Genomic DNA, 20,524 nt, shown 5'->3' with positions numbered 1-20,524 from the left:
TATAACTGTTGATGCAACTGTAAGCAATGCTGTTTCTCTTTATATTGTGCTGCATTAGTGGTACATCACTACCAAGAGGAAAAATTAAGAATTGACCAAGAAATTTCTGCTGTTTTTGGCGTTTTTGCAACCGAATGGCAAAAATTCAGTTAATTTCTTTTTTTTGCAACTTTTATGCCACCATATAACTGGATAATAAAGTTTCATTTTTTTAATTCCTTTTAAGCTCGAAAGGAACTCTTAAGAATTACAAATCTTTTGTTCTGCAGCTGCTTCAACAACTCCAGCTACCAGCACCACTTGTACAGCCACTGTTCCTCCACAACCTCAGTACAGCTACCATGATATCAATGTCTACTCACTGGGAGGGTTGGCTCCACATATTACTCTAAATCCAGCTGTAAGTACTGGAGTTTATTGACTTGTTTATAGAAAATAGTTAGGAATTGTCTGTAGTCCAGAACAGTTTGGATTGCAGATACTTTATTATATTAGCCCCACAAAAGTGCCCTGTGCTTTTGAAATCATCATGATCCTTGGTATTGATGAAAGTTGAGCATAACATACACAAGTGTATGAAATCTTTTACGCAAGTATGCGTGTGTACTGCAGACCTTTTCTTTGAACGATGCTTTTCCTAGACATGCTGTCAAATTGATGAATGTATTTAAACAATTAGCTACTAGAAACCAGAATGAAAATGTATGTATCTTGTGACCAGAACCAAGTTTGAAATAAATTCCTGTGTAGTTAGGTTAGCACAGATGGAGTCTCTGAATGAAATTAACTGCCTGGAACAAAGCCTTTTGCAGACCCCGAGGCAGTCACTTTGCTGTTATGCATACCTATACCTACACTTTTTTTTTTTTAAGAGTTAACTATTTAATTTGGTGTTCTTAGATTTGGTGGCATTACAGACATCAGATTTCCTTCTTGGACATATGTTAGTGCTCTGTATTTTCTGATTCCCTTGCCTATTTGTGTGTTGAGTGACAGGAAAAATCTGAAACTATTTCACTTTCAATCTGTTTGATTTCATGTTCTTTCAAGGGATGCTTTGTTGCAAGGCAAGAGTAGAATCATAGAAAAGTTGGGCTGGAAGGAACGTCAGGTGGACATCCAGTCCAGCTTCTTGTTCAAGGCAAGATCATTCCTTTCAAATAATTCTAGACAGTTGTCAGTCTAGTACAAGGTTAGCCAACCAAAAGTAGCACAGACAGTTTCTGTGTGTGGCACATAGCAGATCAGGGAGGGGACAGTCAGCACAGTGGCAGATAAGGCAGGAAGCACAAAGAAGCAGAAAGTAGAGCAGTAGATTGGGCGGGGAAGGAGAATTGGAGTGGCCCTCAAGGATGGTATGGGGCTAATTTGTGGCACATCTGCCAGAAAAGTTGGCCTCCAGTGGTCCATCCCAGCATTGCCCAGTCTTTGGGCTCCAGGCCAAATGAGTGGTGTGTGGCCAAGCATGTGACCCCAGTCCTATCCAGTGCACAGGTCCACAGGTAAAGTAGAGAGATGAGGACACTGTCAGTGTCTTATCTCTAGAAGGACAGAAAATAACTTAAAACGCACCTAAGAGCCAAGGAAGAAGATCACACTTCTCAATACAGAGAAAGGCAAAGTGCAAAAGTAGAAGCATCCAGTCCTGAATATCTTTCATTTTCCCTTTCATTTTTCCTGTCTTTCAAGAACTCAATAAAAATCAGAAATGAACAGGAAGTTACTTCTACTCTTTCTTACATTGCCACCAATGTTTCTAAAGATCTTAGCTGCCTGGAGGAGGGGAGTGGATTGTAAGCTAAAAGCTGTGAGTTATAACTAAAACCAGCAGTATTTCTTGCAGAAATCCCCTCTCTGCAAATATAAATACACAGTTTCATCCAATATTTTACTGATTCTAAAAAGTAGATCTGGGGATTAATAAAGTGACCAAACAAATGATCTTTGGAAATGAGTAACTTGTCAGGTAGTGAGTTTTTGGCAGCAGTGACAGTGAAGAGTAGGCATAAATCCTAGGTAGTATTGTTTAGTTTTGTTTTGTTGGTTTGGTTTTGGTTTTTTTTTTGGTTTTTTACTTTGGGCCAAATTGTCAGTTGTTGTCTAGGACTTTAAGCAGGTAAATTTGCTGAGCTTCAAAACTAGCAGGTCAAACTTCAGATACTCAGGTGTATGTCCTTCCTGGGTTAAGTCCTAATTTTGGTAAAGTACACTAATAAAGTCAACAGCATAATGGCAGACTGCATGTCAGTTGTAGCTGTACATGCATAATGTCTAGAAATTATGGATATTTGGGCTGATGAAGTTTTGATCATATTATGATCATACAGATATTTGTTTCTTAACTTTGATTAGACCTCTCTTTTGCCTAAACATTTAGAAATTATATTTTCCTCTGCAGATTCCACTATTTCAGGCTCACCCGCAGTTAAAGCAGTGTGTGCGTCAGGCTATAGAGCGAGCCGTGCAGGAACTTGTCCACCCAGTTGTAGATCGGTCCATTAAGATTGCCATGACTACTTGTGAACAGATAGTCAGGAAAGATTTTGCACTGGATTCAGAGGAGTCACGCATGCGTGTAGCAGCACACCACATGATGCGGAACCTGACTGCTGGAATGGCCATGATTACCTGCAGGGAACCTTTGCTGATGAGCATAGCTACCAACTTGAAGAACAGTTTTGCTACTGCCCTGAGGGTAAGATGCACATCGTACAAAGATGTACCAATGTTATTGAACTCTAGACAAAAATAATAATAGAGGAGCTGTTAGCCCTGACATGGGGCACATGTGAGTACTTGTCTGTTTACCTGACCTTCATGTTAAGAACACAACACAGATCCTATTTCAGGAGTATGAGTTTGTGACTTGTAAATGGCTAAACTGTGTAGTAACTTGGTGTTCTTAGAACGTTGCTTATGGAGCATCTCCGCATATGATTCCTTAGGTGCTTTTCTGGTCATTCAGAACTACCCAGTGGGCTTATAAATAATGTACTCTTTGGCCTAGTTTTATCTTCACTGTGCAACTAAACTGAGATTTTGTGTGTTGTTCTCTGGAAATGACCAGTGAAGGCAGTATTTGGTCTCAGGATTATACTGCCACCAAATGCAGCCATGAGCCCAGGTGAGATTTTGAAATAGGTTGTCAAGCAGAACGAAAGCAATTTCAGCGGTATGTGCTGTTGTTCTACCGCTTGGCCAAGAAATGGCTTAAACACAGGGCTTCAAAATTGGATTTTTAGGAACTTTTAAAAACATGCAGTTCAGTGAATACCCCTCTTGATCAAGCATTTGTAGTTGAAAGAAACATGGTTAGTTCTCTGTGTTCTGCTTCATTGTAAGTCTATTTTTGGTGGGGTAGGTGGGATTAAAGTCAAGTCAGTCCCAAGGCCATTGCAACTGTTGGGGCACCGATAGATGCTGTAACAACCCTCCTAGGTTAGTTGAGTTGCTTTGTATCATCGGTGATTCTTCAGGCAGTGATATGGAGTGCCCATGTCCTCTCCAGGTATGGATGGCCTCTGGCTTGCAGGAAGCTTTATCTGCCCTTTAACAGGTCTGGTTTTTAGCCCTGCTGGGTATCCACATACTCTCCTCACCCAAGCTAGCCCAAGTGGGGGCTCCTATTTAATTGCCAACAACCTGAACATGGAATGTGCTGTACTGGTTTACATGATACCAGATAGACTGAGGCCTGGCCTGACAAAGGGATTAAAGTAGGCATTCTAATCTGAATTCAGGCAAGATGCATTGTTGAAAATAGAGGCACTTAAGCACTTTCAGTCAATGGTTCCTGCGTGTGTACTCTAATTTATACAGCACTAGGCACGAAATCAGCACTTCAACGTGTAGCGAGACTTAGCTTGCCAGTAAGTGTTACTCTTTGTTCTTGATATGGTCCAGCTTGCTGGAAGCAAGATCAGCAGTTGCTAAAATCTTTTAGCCACATAAAACTGGATATCTCCAGATTTTTTTCTTAAAATGGATGTAACATTTTTGTCTACAGATGCTGGCAGTTCTCTTTTTGGGAGACTTGTCATAGCTAAAACTCTAGTTAGTAAAATAGCATAATCTGGAAAACTCCATCTGTGGCAATGTCTTAGATAAGAAATAATCTTATCTGAAACTTTGCATTAGCACAGTTTTCTGAAATTGGGGCATCCAAAAAAAATTTTTCCTTTTTTTTGCGGAAGTCCTCTCCAACTCTTCTGCACTATCCTTGTTTGTAACAATCTTTAAGCAGACAAGAGGTCTACTCTTAGAGCTACAGGATTAAAATTAGAATTTGCCTGGATTTCAAGCAAACTTTCCAGTAAATGTAATTGGCATGAAAGTTACGGTGAGGAGGCTGCTCAAGGTTCATCTTAATTCACTTATTGCAACCAACTTTGAGCCCCCGGTTACTAAAATGCCATTTTTAGTGTTTGGAGGAAGCAGTGCAGTTGTTCTGAAAATGGGGAACACATCTTGCCATGGGAACAAAATCCCAATGAATTACATAGATGCTGAGGTAGTATAGGCTACTAAAACAAATCTTGTGTTCCAGTGTCTGAATGTGCATGTTTTGTGTTAAATCTTTGTTTTATATCTCTGGATGTAGCATAGATCATTCTGTTACTGCATTTTTAAGAATTTTCACAGGGGAGAAAAATGCAAATTCTAGTAAAGGTTGCTTTATGCACTAAACCTTTTTTCATGTTGATGATAACTTTTCTGAGGTACTGAGCTCTAACATGTTCTATTGATTTCAATGAGAATTTTTGCTCTAAGTCCCTGAAAATGGGTCTGATTTTATACTGTACTAGCAAATTGCCCGTCATGAATGACAGGGTAGGGGGCAGGCAGAGACAGAGGCCGGTGTCCAATCCTCCTTCTCTCCCACCACTGCAAGGCCAATCCTGATCCCTCCCACCTTCCCTGCCACTGCTGCAGGGCTGGCCCACTCCCCCACCCCAACCTAGGCCTTTTCCGCCCACTACCTGTCTGGAACACAGTTGGAGCACAGTGAGTGGTTGTTTCAGACAACCAGTCAGAGTGTGAATAAAGTGTTTACGGACAAACTAGGGCTTTTATAATATTAGAATGTTCCTATCAGGACACTCGTTTTAATAGTGATGGAGAGGTGGCTTCTCCCAAAATGGGCACAACTGACCAACTTGGAAGAAGGTTCCAAGCCTGTTGTTTCACATGCTTGTGGGGAAAATTATGTATTTTGTGACCCCACATCTATCTTTCAGCTGCTTAATCAGGCTTTTCCCCCCTCTGCATAGGCACCTGCTATTTTGTCCACTTAATCCTAATTGATTTTTGTTCTTAATCCCATATGTTGGAGGTGGATGGAGATCCCTCTTGGCATTTATTTCTTACTGGAATTGTTTGACTGGCAGCTTGCATGCTTTCCAGAAAGTTGTATGGTGTTGATACTTTTTTTTATTGTAAACCGTATGAAGGGTGTTCATAAGACTATTCCTATTCCGTAGTGGGTTTATGTATAGGCAGGAGCTCAGATTGTAAGACTCACTGACTGGATACAGTGGAAATGTACAGCCTTCATTAATATCCTGGTTTTTAATAGGCAGCATCCCCACAACAGAGGGAGATGATGGAGCAGGCAGCTGCACAGTTAGCTCAGGAGAACTGTGAGTTAGCATGCTGCTTCATTCAGAAGACAGCTGTGGAAAAGGCAGGCCCTGAAATGGACAAGAGGCTGGCAACTGTAAGTATAGATGTGCATGTTCTAAAGGTTTTAGTGTTAATGACACCCAGTGTCAGAACTTCAATTGTTTTACTGACTTCGCAGGAATTTGAGCTCAGAAAGCATGCCAGACAAGAGGGTCGGCGTTACTGTGATCCAGTTGTGTTAACTTACCAGGCTGAACGGATGCCAGAGCAGATAAGACTGAAGGCGAGTAAGACATTTTGGTGATGTGGTTCTCCTTTGATCTTCTAATAGTGTGAGAAGGAATAACTGCCCTTCAGCGGAGGAGTGTGCATGTCTGTCTTGCTGTCTTGTGGCTAATGTAATTGCCATTAACTAGATTAACTAAAGCCATATAGGATCTTGCTTTTTAAAATCAAATTTATTCAATTTTTCCTTTTCTCACAACTCATTTTAAAGCTATTTTATGCCATTCATTCTTTCGAGAGCTGCTTTGGCTTACTGCTTTAGTGATGCTGGAGGAGGGCCACTGGAACCTTTTCTGCCATTTTTGCTTAGATTGTTGTGCATCACATTTTAAAAAATACTTGGCCTTCGTAGGGATTACCTCTGTCCTTCTCTCATGAAGTACTTTTATCTGAAGCAACAGATCAAGTATTCCTTTGGTCCATTTTTAATTCTGTCCCTGGAAACATGAAGTGCAGCAACATAGGCAATCTTCTGTGGGATTTTCCCTGCTTGCCTGTTAAGTGTGGAATACAGGATCCCTCTGGTCCTGCATTTAGCTCTTACTTCTGACCTGTAAAGCTGAATGTACATTTTCCAGGTCAGCTAATTAGAAGCATCTTAGGAACTAGCTTCTGTGTGACTTGCACACAATTCTTGTCCTTCACTGCCTCTGCCAAGTAATAGTCTTGTCAGTTGTTTTTTTGTTTTTTGTATTGTACAGGTTGGTGGTGTGGACCCAAAACAACTAGCTGTTTATGAAGAGTTTGCCCGCAATGTCCCTGGCTTCTTACCTACCAATGACTTAACACAGCCCACAGGATTCTTGGCTCAGCCTATGAAGGTACAAATTTTATAACTAAATTGACTTCAGAATACCAGAACCATTTCTGTGAACGTTGGCATTCCATGCTGTCCTTTTACTGGAATACCAATGGGAATCTGGCTTTCATGGCACTCGGATCACCTCATGGTTGAGAGATGCGTTAGTGGCCTTTATAGCCAAATTAAAGGAAATTTTGTACTATTCTCTAACAACAGATGCATGTTTTTGTACCAGAATCAAAGAAAAATCTAACTACATAGGTCTGCTAAAATTCTGAGTTACCACTCATTGAAAAGTGTCATAATTTCAGATCCATTTTGAGAACAGCATGGATGACAAATGTTGGAATTTCTGGTTGCTGGCTTTTGTCAGACTTGAGATTTGCCCCTGGATAGCCATATCACCTCTGCTAAAATTATACAGCTTGCGTTTGTCACCACTGTCTTATGGCACAGTCAGATGCAATCCCCAGTTCAGAATGCCAGTTCAGTCTCTTTATTTCAGCATTCCGTTGTGATCCATTTCCTGCATTTAAAAATTCTGTAGCAGTCAAACTGGTAGTTGAGGTTAATCACTACTATTTAACCGTGCTTCTACCTAATTGTTGCACAAGTCTCATAAGATAACACCCACTGTCTCTTAAACAGCAGGCCTGGGCTACTGATGATGTAGCACAGATCTACGATAAATGTATGACAGAACTGGAACAGCATCTGCAATCTATTCCACATACCCTGACCATGAACCCACAAACTCAAGCCTTACGCAGCCTCTTGGAGGCTGTAGTGGTGGCTCGTAACTCCCGTGATGCTATTGCTGCTCTTGGACTGCTACAGAAGGTTAGTGTGCTTCACTTGCATTACTGCAAATATGGAACTCAGTTTATTTCGCTGTTGCTTTGGCTGCATATTTAGAATTGAATACGTAGTCTGGTGTACTATTATGTTAATACTGGTTGGGGAGGCTGCTGCCTTTTGAAATGTAAAGAAATAAAGCAAAAATCTGAATAGAAGGTTACATTCACTTCATTACATTACTGGCACTGACGCTATCAAAGGGAACAAGGTCCAGCTGTATGAGTCCCTCTTGAGAACACAGGAACTGGGAGAAATCAGTCCATGAAACTGATGATTAAGATGAGTGGGATGCTTTCATACTTATGAGTACAAGAACCAGTCTTTAAAACGTGGTTCTAGATTATTCGGGATTCTTTTTAAAAAGGAGGCTGATCGCATTTGAATGGACTTATCAGTAGATGGCTAATGCAAAGATAGTGCGCAGTGTCATGTTTAAAGGAGCCAGCTGTTTAGGGGGCACTGTATCTGCACTAGGTGGAAAGCTCTATAAACATTAAGGATAATTGACGCAGAGCACCTGAAGGTACTCTACCCCAGTGATTCTCAACCTTTTTTGTACCAGGACCCATTTTGTAAACATCAGTAGCCAGTCCTGACCCAGTGTTCCTCACTCCTGACCCACTGCCACTGACCCCCAGGCCCTAGTTACCCCAGTGTGTACGGCAGGGGATGAGTGTGTGGGGCAGGTATGGGGGGTCCCAAGCAGCCCCTTGCAGGCTGGAACTCTACAAGCCTGCTAGGGAAAAGCCACAGTTCCCTATGTTTTTCTCCTTCAAAGGAGAATCCATTTTTAAAGTTTGTTCACGACCCTTTCATATGTTCTTACAAACCACTTTTGGGTTGTGACCATTGAGAAATGCTGAGGATTCCCAGGTATAAATGCCTTTGGGATCCTCTGTAATTTAAAGAATCTGCAAGCTACAAACCATGTATTTCAAAGTAGAAACTGGTATTTCAGGGAACTACTGCACTTTTGTAGATGGTGCAGAGATGCCCTTTGCTGGTATTTTTGTCTTGACTAGGACCACAGACAGATGTAAGTTTGAAGTATTCCAAATTCAGCTCTAGTTTGCAGTGATTCAAAATTTAAAGCAGTTCAGACTATGTATAGATGTGCAGCCCCCTCCCTGCTAGTATTCTTCAGAATCACTGCAGTGGCAAGTGATAGGGTGCACTCTAGCCACAGGGTGTGACTGGGAGTTGGTTTGCCCTTTTGGCTTTTCTCTCAGCCCCCCACCGGGGGAGGGGCAGAGCAGGGAGAAAGGTCAACGAGCAGTCTTCTGTGTGTTCCACCTCGTCTCCCAGACCACCTTCCAGCCAGAATCACGAGACTAGACATGAAGAGACACGTAAGGATTTTTGCGCTCTAGAACGTAGTGTATGTACCTCTGTTTGATCACCCCAGTTGAGAGTGGGAAGGGAGTAGGAGTGTGCTCGGGGAGACTGGAGGCAGAGGTGGAGAGGCACACAGGGATTCCTGCTTCTCAGCCTCGAAGACATCTGAGCACAAGAGAGATCACCAGGGATCATGGTTTTCCTTGATTAAAAAAATTGCAAATTCTCTGATAAAAAAAAATTCAAAATCCGTGATAAAAATGAAAGCACTGCTAGTGCCCAATACTCCCACCACAACAGCCCTCCAGCCCTGCACAGGCACACACACTCTCTCTCTCTTCTCCTCCCTCCCCCCCCCCCCCCCCCCCAAGCAGGTAGGTGAGTGTGTGTGGGGGAACAAGGGGAAAGGAAGGGGTTGGGGGGGGCAGGTTGAGAATGGGGGAGGAGTGCATCTCTGTGCTTGCTCCCAGGGGGGAGACGGACGACACACACTGGTATCCCTCCGTGGACCATACATGCTGCCTGGCTGGGGTGGGGGGGAAGCTCACGCGGCAGCCACTGCCTCTACTGCGCTACCACCGCCACACCTTGTGCCACTTGCCTACGGCTGGCAGCGGGAAAGCCGCACAGGACACGAGGTGTGGTGGCAGCCAGTGTGTGAGCCGTACCCCCCCCCCCCCCAAGCCTGCCATATGCAGTTCTCAGAGGGGCACCACTGTCCTCACCCCCCTGGCTCTGCTCTGGGTAAGCAGCATGAGGGCACGGCAGCGGCAGTTCAGTGGTGCTGGCATACAGTAGCAGGCACTCCATGTGTTCCCCCAACACATCCTCGCTCCCTAAGCTCCAAGCCCCACTTACCTTCAAGAACAAAGAAGACTAAACCTCCTCCTCCTGTGGCAGCCTTTGGTAAGTGATTGCATCAGGTGCTGCCCTCTCCCCCTCTCCCTCCCCCTCTGGGCAGGGCTGGGGCTTTCGGCTCCCCCATTTTGTAAACAGCATTTGCAGGCTGGAACTCAACCAGCCGGCAGAGCTCTTTACAAAAGGGGGAAATCCGCGGGTTTCCCTGCTAAAGGGGGAAATCCGTGTTTTTCTCTAATTAAAATGAGAAATCTGGTTTTCTCCATTTTTCTGTGGGAAACAGAAAACCCAGATCCCTGGAGATCACTCATTGATTGTCCATCATGTTTTTCCCTTTTCGGGGGGGGATTGCAGGAATTCAGAGCACTGGGGTGCTGGGGAACCAAGATTACATCCCTTGTCGGGCTTTATAAAGCAGACAGCCATAATAAGTGCTTCAAAGGGCATGTGTATCTATTTGCCATTTTGAAGTGCTTCAAAAGCTTTTGAAGCACTTCAGATGTGATGTCTGTCCAGACCTTAGGACTTGACAGGAACCTAGCTGTAACTTGACCAATGAAACTGAGCTGCAAGTTGACTACATTCCTCATCTAAATGCAAGGTGAAGCTTTAGATCTGGTTTAGCTACCCTAAACTTATTGGGCTTTGACATAAGCTGACCAGTTTTCCCAGCCTATACAGTGTCTGGATATTTCCTTCCATCAACAAGCATTTTCTTCTTTTCTGGCCAGGTTGGTCACTCCCATCTTCATCTGTATCCTTGTCCAAACCAGGCACACAACTGAACTCTAGAACCTGGCTTGAAAAGAAGATGCTACAGTCTCAAATACAAGTCTTTAAATTGTTCACTGTGCTTCTAAAGCCAGTTAAACAGGTTGAGACCTGCAGGAAACTTCATCCTTTGTGAACAATGAGCAGTTACTTGCGTTACAATGAGAGATCTCAGGGAAACGCTATGAATAGACTGGTTTTGTTTTGTTGTGGTTGTCACTGTCTTGGGTGTTTAAACATGTGCCTATGGATAGGGGCTTGACATTCTTTTACTTGCAGGTACTTCAATAGAGAACTAGGTTTTCCTTCCTGCTAACCATTTGCCTGTCTTCTAGGCTGTTGAGGGCTTATTGGATGCCACCAGTGGTGCTGATGCTGACCTACTGCTCCGCTACCGTGAATGTCATCTGCTTGTACTGAAAGCTTTGCAGGATGGCCGTGCCTATGGGTCCCCGTGGTGTAATAAACAGATTACCAGGTCAGTAATAAGAGGGTATGGAGCCAAGGTGTTGAGACACTTTAATTGACCTGGGTCATGAGTTACCTTGTGATTCAGAACTCTTGACCTACAAAAGACAAACTAGAAATAATTGCAGGTTATGTGTAAACTTAGTTTATCTGGTCTAATATTGCCCTAAAATTTCATAGGAAGCCTTTTTGAAGTAAAACATTAAATATACCTCAGATGTATGAAATTGTCACCTTTTTATAGAGAATTCAATCCAAGTCCCCTGAATCTTACCCCAATCTAATTATAATGTTCATAATGTAGACTGACTTAATGCCTTAAGTGGACAGATTTGTATCTTCAGTTGGTCTTGTACTTTTTTTTTTAAAGAGAGACTAGGAGAGTTGTTCTGGTGAATTGTGAAAAGTTACAACTGCTGTGTTGTACCATTGATTGAGTTGAGCCCATGCACTTGGAGAACATGGGAGAATACATTTTTGAGACATAAGTAACGCATTTTAATGTCAATTATTGAATTGGCAGAATCCTCATAAAAATGCTGCTGTATTAAAATAGTATGAAAATGTCTAATTTTCCTTAGATGCCTGATTGAATGCCGGGATGAGTATAAATACAATGTAGAAGCTGTAGAGCTGCTAATCCGCAATCACCTTGTTAACATGCAGCAGTATGACCTTCATTTAGCACAGGTAAGAGCTTGCCTTAGAAGAGACCATATAATCAGTTCATCAAAGAATTTATGCCTAAACCTTGTAATCTTGGCTGCATTTTTAATGTTAACAGTCGATGGAGAATGGCTTGAACTACATGGCAGTGGCATTTGCCATGCAACTGGTGAAGATCCTGTTGGTGGATGAGAGGAGTGTAGCTCATGTAACCGAGGCGGATTTGTTCCACACAATTGAGACGCTGATGAGGATTAATGCCCACTCCAGAGGAAATGCCCCAGAAGGGTGAGATATGAGATAATGTACAGTGCTTTTCTTTTTCTAGTATGCTCTGCTCAGTAGTGATTTGCTTTAAAATTGTGAGAGATTTAGGATTCTTTCTGTAGGTTTTTCAATTGCTTAAATATCTTCTGTCAGGGCTTCCCAGTATTGTAGTCATCTGTTCCCTGTGTCTTGAGAGCACTCTGATGTAGTTGCCAGTCCCCCAAATTCTTCTTTATGTAATATCTGCATAAAATGTGGATGCGTTTGGGGAAATTGCAACATGGCTTGGAATTGAATATTTTTTGTGGGGAGAAAAAGCTCTCTGTACATCACCGTGCAATCCCAGAATATCAAGAAGGTTATTTTCACCTGATCTAACTTGGTCAGTATTGCACTTTCTCACCTATTGTAAATGCATCTAGATAATTCAAAGAATAGTTTGAGTAAATTAGGGTTAGACAACACTAATTAATTAAAGTTTTTAGCTAATTTAGACAAACCCTTTCTGTTGCACACTATGTAGAACCGGCATCTACCAGTGGCTTACTCAGGTTTTAAATAAATGTGCTTTCTTTCAGTCCAGATTACTGTCCTGCATAAGCCGTGTACAAGGCAGTGACTTCTTTTCATCTGTCATCTCATAGCTGTTTCTCCTTTCTCCCAACCCTACTATTCCATAGTAAATGAAGTTCCTTTGGTACTTCTGATGCCTCCTCAGAATGCTCAAGTTTGGGGATTGGATTTGAAATTTTGGAGTTCACGATGGTAGTCTCTCCATACAGATGGCTGCTAGTTTTGATTATCCTGTAATTTAACTGTACAGAGTTCCTTCAAGACCGCTGTATTGCAGCCCAGACTACCAGAGTATAGCATGCAGATCAATTTGGATTGTATGCTTTGGATTATCCAGTGAGTAAGTTACAATTTTATGTACCATTTCAGAAGAAAAGGGACTAATTGCTGCTCTGGTCTATTGAATTAGATTACCCCAGTTGATGGAAGTGGTTCGATCCAACTATGAAGCAATGATTGACCGTGCCCATGGAGGGCCTAATTTTATGATGCATTCTGGAATTTCCCAAGCCTCTGAGTATGATGATCCACCAGGCCTGAGGGAGAAGGCGGAGTATCTACTGAGGGAATGGGTGAATCTCTACCATTCAGCTGCAGCTGGCCGTGACAGTACCAAAGCTTTCTCTGCGTTTGTTGGACAGGTAGAGCTTTTGGAAAGAAAGGTGCTTTTTATTCAACATAAGTAGGGTGTGATGCCCTCCATTTTATAGTAGTATTATGTATCAGTGTTAGAAATCCTTTGAAGTCTTTTATGAGTATGATAGCCATCTGTCAAAATTCTAACTAACTCATGTGCTATGGCTTCTGTTTCTTTTTCATCACTGATTATAATGAAACTTCACTTGCTGCAAATGATTTTCTAGAGATGTCCCAGTTCAGTTACCACGGGAACAAGCTGTCAGTGTAGGTTATGATTCTAGTTGGTAAATCTGGCAGGGGTAGAATCTGTTGACAAACTTTTTTGGAGTATCTCTGACAAGAGTCTGTAATGAAATTTGACAAAATGGTTGCTCCTTTTCCCCTTCACATTCAGCAGAGCATCTGCAACAAGCAGTCTAGAGAAACCAATCTCTGAGTATAAAAGTGCATCTTTATTACTTTGTACTACATGGGGAGGAAATTAACTTTTCAGTTTTGAAACATTTTACTTTTTGGGAGAAGCTATCATTCTATGGGTTAAGGTGGCTTTTTAAATTTAGTCAGCACCAAAAATACCATTTCCTTTGGATTCTGCTGTAATGCACACAATTAAGAGTTGAATACCCACTTGGGTGAGACTGGGATAGGCTTTGCAGAAAAGGGAAGTGTCAAAAATAAGTAGCCCAGTATGTCTAATTTCTTCGAATAGTGTGACAAGTACATCTAGTCTACTTAATATGCTGTAAAGTGATGTGGTAGCAAGACTCCTACTAAAGTGGAATTATCTTACTTTTATCTAGCTATAGTTGTACATAATGTCAATTTGACTACCTTACAGTGTAAAAAGTCAAACTATGCAGAAAGACTGCAAGTGTTCTACCTAAAATTTTAGCTAGCTACAAACTGATAGGAAGCTGGCCCTGTGAAGTTGTCCCCCAGAAGTGGAGGTCCCTTATCCAGGACAAGCTGAATGGAGTCCAGATGGGAACTGATGGCTACTTTTATCCATCTTTGTTTCAGCTCTAACCCAAGATCTCTACTTACTCTCTTTTGAGGGCATAATGTGGTTTCTAACTTTTCACTTTAGAGGGACGAGTAGGTCACAGCTGACATATTGCCAGACCTCTGTTTTCCTGGAATGTCTTCATTCTGGCTTCAAGCCAAGTTGTAGCTCATGGTCCTGGTTTTACTGGTTAGGTATTTCCTGGTGATGGACAGACACCAGATGGTCTCCCAGTCTATTGCATCAGCTGTTCTTTTTATAGCTGGCATAGCTGTGAACTGTGACAGGGATAGAACAATTGATTAGATGTTTTTTGCCTTGTATGAGACAATCTGATTGATAGTATCGTGCTTTGCTGCTCTTTCCTGAGGGCTTTTCTGTCAAATACAATCAACTTCCTTCTGCTTTCTGCTGCATGTGGGATGCTGTTGGAAATGGAGCTCAAATGGTCTCATCTTCACTGTCTTGAAGAGTCAACTCTGTTTTTGGTGCTTTACTTTAAATTTTGCGTGCTCCCGCGCCAAGCTCAGCACGTGCTTGGAACAGGCAGTGCGCTAGTTGGACCTGGCTTGCCCAGTGTCTGTATAAATTGGGTGCTTAAGTAGGGCTTTTTTGGTGCTTTTATCTAATAGCTGATTGAATCAGGTTTGGCTAAAAGTGTCAAAAAGCCCCACTGAAGCACCCAGTCTGCAGAGGCTGCAGAGCCAGGTTCGTTTGTAATCAGCCTTTGTTTTTATTGTCCCCAGGAAGTACAGCCTCTTCTCTTCCCTAGTTGCTGGCCAGGCAGCTGATTTCCTGCTGATCTAACACAGCTAGAATTTTTAATCTTTGACAAATTAGGCACTAGGCAATACCCATTTCTCCTTTTGCCTAATGTTGTATATGGCAGTAGACTAGAGAAGTGGGCATGCTGGGAAAAATATGGCAGGTAGCACCCTGCATACCCTCCCAACTTATTTTCAGCTTAAAACTCCTTCCCTGCCCCAGAACATTTGCTTTCTTGAGGTAGGCAACCCTCTGTGTAATGTTAGCCCGTGAATAACTGCTGTGAACTGTATAGGCACAATGCCTTGTGACTTTAGCTAGTTCAGTATACTGTGTATTGATGCTCTTTGGAGATGGCTTTTGCATTCCTCTTCCTCATCTAACTGTGCTGCTTGGTCATAAACACCTTGTTCTGTATAGTCCCCTACAATATCTCCTTTATCGTCTTTTAATCTAATGGATGTTCTTAACAATACTACTTTACCCCTCATTCATTCCTACTTTGCATGAATTGTATCATTTCCATCTCCATTTCTGTAAATGATAGGCTTTTGAAATTTTGCACTATTTGTCCTCTTTTCTTGACCTTCACAGGTTTGCTAGGTATTTCACATTCAATTGGAAAGGTTTGAAATAGCAACAAAAAGATGTGTTTTAATATGTTTTGCTGTAGTGTTATAACTTTTTTTTTCCTCACAGGCTACATGAGTTTCTGTTAACAGAACAATTGGGATAGGGCTTTGCTATTATTCAGAGCAGTATGTTTGACTACTTTCATTTAAATGCCATGATCTTGTCTCCAGTACTACTTAGGAATGAGAGATGATGGGTAATGTAGAAGGCAGGCATGTGCCTGCCTTTTCCAGAAAGTACTTCAGAAATTCTAGAAGCCTCCCCTTGAAAGTTTAACATTATGTAGTTTATTGCCCTTTGTAGTAGAACTTCTGAAATAGGATTTCTGCTTCAAGTTCTAGTTAACCCTTCAAAAGGTGACTCCAATTTTATACCTCTTGGATGGTGTCCATCACTGCATACACAAGTGAACAGCTTAATTAAGTCAGGGGTATCAGAGGTGTGGCCCGTGGAGCCCTGTCATCTGGCTGCCAGTGGTTCCCCTGATTCTGACCACCTGGACAAAGCATGTAGTCTGCCCTAGGTCCTGTGCTGCATGTGATGCCAGTGTCAGCTGGTTTGGGATGGGTGCCACATATAGTATACCTGCTTCAGCTAGTTCTAGCTGGTAATGCAGCTGCTAGATCAGCTGGAGCAGGCAATGCATGCAGTGCAGTCCAGGACCACGTGGAAGGGATGGTGCAGGTCACGGTGTGGGCGCTGTGTGCATTGGATTAGGCCATGGGTGTTTGGGCCAGGCCCAGGGTCAGCTGAGTTTGACTTCCCTGGCTTAAGTCTTTTAAACTTGTAGTAACCAACCAAAAGGGATGTAGGATAGTAGTGGTTGCTAAAGACCCATGCCATTTGTCTGTTTGTATTCTCCTGGAAAAATTGCATTTGTATACTGCATTGCACTAGTAGAAAATAAGGTACAGCACCACTTGTTGTAGTCAGATGTCTTGCCAGACAAACGCTATCGCCACTAATAACTTCCACCCATTGCCTATACTCCTCTCTGGCTCAGAGAGAGGATACTGGTCCAGGGCTACTAAAGTGTGCTTCATCAGCTCTGGTGGTGGTTGAAAAGGAGGAAGATCACAAGGCTTAGGAGCAGATGCCACTGATAAAATTATGTAGGAGACCATTACTCATTAGCTGCTACCAGTGATTGTTGCCTTCAGGGTAGAGGTGCTAATTGCTACCTGTTCCATGTGGGGGAGAGGTGAAAGTTAATTAAGCCAAACCATGCCATACCACGACACATGGAGACATCACAAAACATTACTTAGTTATTCTGAAGAGCAAACAAGTTGTAATACTGCTCTAAAAGTATGCATTTTAAGTGTACATTCTCTAGTTCTGAGCGTTTTTGTTTTGTATTTTTTTTGTATCTCCATAATAGATGCACCAGCAAGGAATCCTGAAAACGGATGACCTGATCACTCGCTTCTTTCGCCTTTGCACTGAAATGTGTGTTGAAATCAGCTACCGTGCTCAAGCTGAGCAGCAGCACAATCCTGCTGCCAACCCCACCATGATCAGAGCCAAGTGCTACCACAACCTGGATGCCTTTGTGCGGCTTATTGCACTGCTGGTGAAGCACTCTGGGGAGGCTACCAACACAGTCACAAAGATCAACCTGTTGAATAAGGTGAGAGGTCCATTTCCATTAGGGTGCTTGTAACATAAAGAAACTGGGATATTTCCCTTCATGAACTGAAAAGTTTTAACTTGGATTAAGGACAGAATGTTGGAGATGAGGCATTTAAATCTTCACATCACTTTAGAGCATGTGTAGAATTGTAGGCTGTTGCATAATTTTCTCTGCATTACACAGAGGTTTCATGATGAAATTGCAAAAATATTTCCTTCCACTTCCCTTTGGAGTAGAAAAAACAATGCTGTCAGATTCTTAAAATGAACACAAGGTAACTCAAGTGCAAAAAATACATAACTGTAACCCAAAGTAAAAAATAACAAATTCCCTGGGAGCCCAACACTAATTGATTGAGAGTTTGTTACATGAGGCTTACGTGTAAACCTTGCCTAAACTAAGTGGAAATAAGTGTGCTGCAGTCCAGTTACCCAAATGGTTTCCAGCTCTCTGTTAGTTACTGATTTCTTGCATTAGTCCTTTTTGAAGTTGGATGTAGGCATTGACTGTAGTGAAATGTTTTTTTTCTGTGCATTTAAAGCATATTCATTTATTTTTTCCTTTAGGTTCTTGGTATAGTGGTGGGAGTTCTCCTTCAGGACCATGAAGTTCGCCAGAGTGAGTTTCAGCAGCTTCCTTACCACCGCATTTTCATTATGTTGCTGTTAGAATTAAATGCTCCTGAGCATGTACTGGAGACTATCAACTTTCAGACCCTCACAGCTTTTTGGTACGTAGCTCTGAATAGATTGGTTCTAGTACTTAGTCTTGATCCTATCAGAAAGTTTATCTTTAAAAGTTCTGTGACAGTCCTGTAGTGGCAACTTTCTGTGTTGCTCTGTGGATACTTTCTTTGGTACTAAAGATTATTAGTAAAACTGGAATGCTAAAATGTTTTATTATTTGGACTCTAAATTCTCCCTCACCATTATGAAAAACAGCCGTACAGCTGTGCACTTTTAACCAGCTCTAACTTTTCTTTCAGTAACACATTTCATATCCTGAGGCCTACAAAAGCTCCAGGTTTTGTTTATGCCTGGCTGGAACTGATCTCTCATCGGATATTTATTGCAAGAATGCTGGCACATACACCACAGCAGAAGGTGGGGCTGCACTTTCTTCTGTACACTACAAAGCTCGCACACAAGGGAGTGCTTAACTGGCTTGATGCTGTATCACATCTCTTCCAAGGGCACTGGTAGCATGGCTATTGTGTCTGTATAATCTTCTGTACTCACAGTAATGTAGTTGCATGAAAATTTCAATAAGCTGTCAAGATTTGGTTAACAAGGGCTTTTAAGCAAATAAGGATTTGGCTGTGTATAAGTTTATTATACACTTTTAGCAGCATCAAAGAGGGGACTGTGGTGAATATCATGAAGAATAATCAACAAACACAGCATGTATGCTTGGTACTGTACAAAAGATAAAAGAAGGGCTGTTCATGCTCTAGGTCACCTTCAGGCCCTTGGGAAATGGAGCCATATTGTAGTCATTGATTAAACTTTTGTTTAGTTTTGTATTTAAATGAGGACTAGACTTAGAGGGGGGCAAAATAAAAGTACTGAACTGTAATATTACAGTTGTAATTACTTTTTATTTATACGTTACTCATACTGTCTTTTCTCCTGTGTCAGGGTTGGCCTATGTACGCCCAGTTGTTGATTGATCTCTTCAAGTACTTGGCTCCTTTTCTTAGAAATGTGGAACTCACCAAACCTATGCAAATTCTCTACAAGGTAAATAATATAGAAAGATTTCCTTATCTGTAAGGCGTAAGATTGAATGGAGTGGAAAACTGATTTAGGAGCACAATACAATTCAGTGCTTCTTTATTTACCATGTCTACATTTGTGCATGTTAGTTTGATTATACCATATTTATTTGAATATAAGATTTTTTTTTTCCCCAATCAGCATGGGGAAGAAACCTCATCTTACATTCACATACAAGGAAACCTCATCAAAATATGTTGTTTATCTTTGAACTGCTGGCAAAAGCACCATGTGCTCAGTAATGGAAACCAACTACGAAGTTGCTTAAATTCATCCAACACAGACTATAAAACACATGGCCCACATTGAGCAAACATGCTGATGGGAACCTACCATAACGATAGGCTAATGCAGCTGATCTAAATAAGATATGTACTGATATCCATTGTGCTTAGTCCTCAGGACCCACTCTTTTTTTCAAGTCACTATGTTGCATACATTTTGACTTGCTTTTCATTTCCACAACTGAGTTCTTTTATTTCCCATTTCCAGTGATGCCTGTTGCTTCACCCGCTTTAAATGTCTGGCAAACATTACCAAATGGGGCCCCAAAGTGTTGACCCAGAATCCTTCTGTTGCCCTCTGCGTCTCGCATGATTAGTATTGCCTTGCCCATCGTGAGGTAGAACCCATCGTCAGGTTGCCCTGTGCCTCATCTGCATATAAATTTTTCAAAGATCCCAGGAATTGACAAGGACACCTGGTTCCAGCCATGAATGGGGAGCTAATTAGCCCACGGTTCCTTTTTGGGGTGATGTTAGGGGTCTGGAGTACACACACAAACCAAGAAGTGCTGAGCTGTTTGCTTATTAGTCCAAAGCCAAGTCATTGTTTTCAGATTTGCCCCTGTGCTATGTGGAAGGGGCTGCAAGGCGAAGAAGCTGGAGGGCAGGGGTGCCACTTGACAACACAACACCCCCCCCCCCGGATTTATTTTCCCTACTGTAGCAATGGCAGCGGGACAAATTCAAGGCAAATCTCCAATAATTTGATTCTATACCTGAAAAATAAACTTATAAATTTTCCATATCTGGAATCTTATTGGGATGTTATTTTATATTCAAGTAAATATGGTAATTTGGTCTTTGGACCGATTAGTATTGAACAGATCTAGTGCTTGTGATATTGATTACAACCTCTGGTAAGATTTGGTTGGGGGGGAGTAAGGAAGGGAATTGAACTTTTTTTTTGACTGTAAGGCTCTTTGGAGTGGATTGGTATAATAGAAAGTTTCTTACCAAACTCATTCTTCCTTTTAATTTTAGTTGCCTGACATATACTGAAAAGAGAGGGGGTCTGTTCCAATGCTTTGCATTTCTGACTCTGAGGACATTTGAGTCGGAAGCTCAAAAGGTGCTGCTAATATTACGAGCAAGATTCTCTTTTTTCTTTCGTAGGGCACTCTGCGTGTATTGCTGGTCCTACTGCATGATTTCCCAGAATTCCTTTGTGATTACCACTATGGGTTCTGTGATGTGATCCCACCCAACTGTATCCAGCTGAGGAATCTGATTTTGAGTGCCTTCCCACGTAACATGAGACTTCCAGATCCTTTCACTCCTAACCTTAAG

General features: G+C 42.0%; 1 protein-coding gene across 10 annotated transcripts in view; it reads left to right on the top strand.

Moving 5' to 3' along the window:
* CNOT1 (CCR4-NOT transcription complex subunit 1) overlaps window positions 1–20,524 on the top strand; it is a 102,494-nt gene that overhangs the window by 70,499 nt on the left and 11,471 nt on the right. For 5 of the 10 annotated variants that reach the window (XM_006271708.4, XM_006271706.4, XM_014597039.3 and 2 more), the window contains 15 exons: window positions 270–400; window positions 2,399–2,695; window positions 5,576–5,716; window positions 5,801–5,905; window positions 6,609–6,728; window positions 7,358–7,549; window positions 10,867–11,009; window positions 11,581–11,689; window positions 11,784–11,953; window positions 12,915–13,167; window positions 16,927–17,175; window positions 17,745–17,908; window positions 18,164–18,281; window positions 18,816–18,917; window positions 20,351–20,524. In XM_006271708.4, the coding sequence (XP_006271770.2) occupies window positions 270–400; window positions 2,399–2,695; window positions 5,576–5,716; window positions 5,801–5,905; window positions 6,609–6,728; window positions 7,358–7,549; window positions 10,867–11,009; window positions 11,581–11,689; window positions 11,784–11,953; window positions 12,915–13,167; window positions 16,927–17,175; window positions 17,745–17,908; window positions 18,164–18,281; window positions 18,816–18,917; window positions 20,351–20,524 (2,468 nt within the window). The remainder of the gene's footprint in view (window positions 1–269; window positions 401–2,398; window positions 2,696–5,575; window positions 5,717–5,800; window positions 5,906–6,608; window positions 6,729–7,357; window positions 7,550–10,866; window positions 11,010–11,580; window positions 11,690–11,783; window positions 11,954–12,914; window positions 13,168–16,926; window positions 17,176–17,744; window positions 17,909–18,163; window positions 18,282–18,815; window positions 18,918–20,350) is intronic. The other 5 variants (XM_006271709.4, XM_006271707.4, XM_019497249.2 and 2 more) reach the window with 2 other exon arrangements.

This window comes from Alligator mississippiensis, chromosome 10 (assembly GCF_030867095.1).
Source record: "Alligator mississippiensis isolate rAllMis1 chromosome 10, rAllMis1, whole genome shotgun sequence".
Taxonomy (NCBI): domain Eukaryota; kingdom Metazoa; phylum Chordata; order Crocodylia; family Alligatoridae; genus Alligator; species Alligator mississippiensis.
Note: the sequence above shows the minus strand (reverse complement) of the source record. Positions and strands in the feature narration are given on the sequence as shown.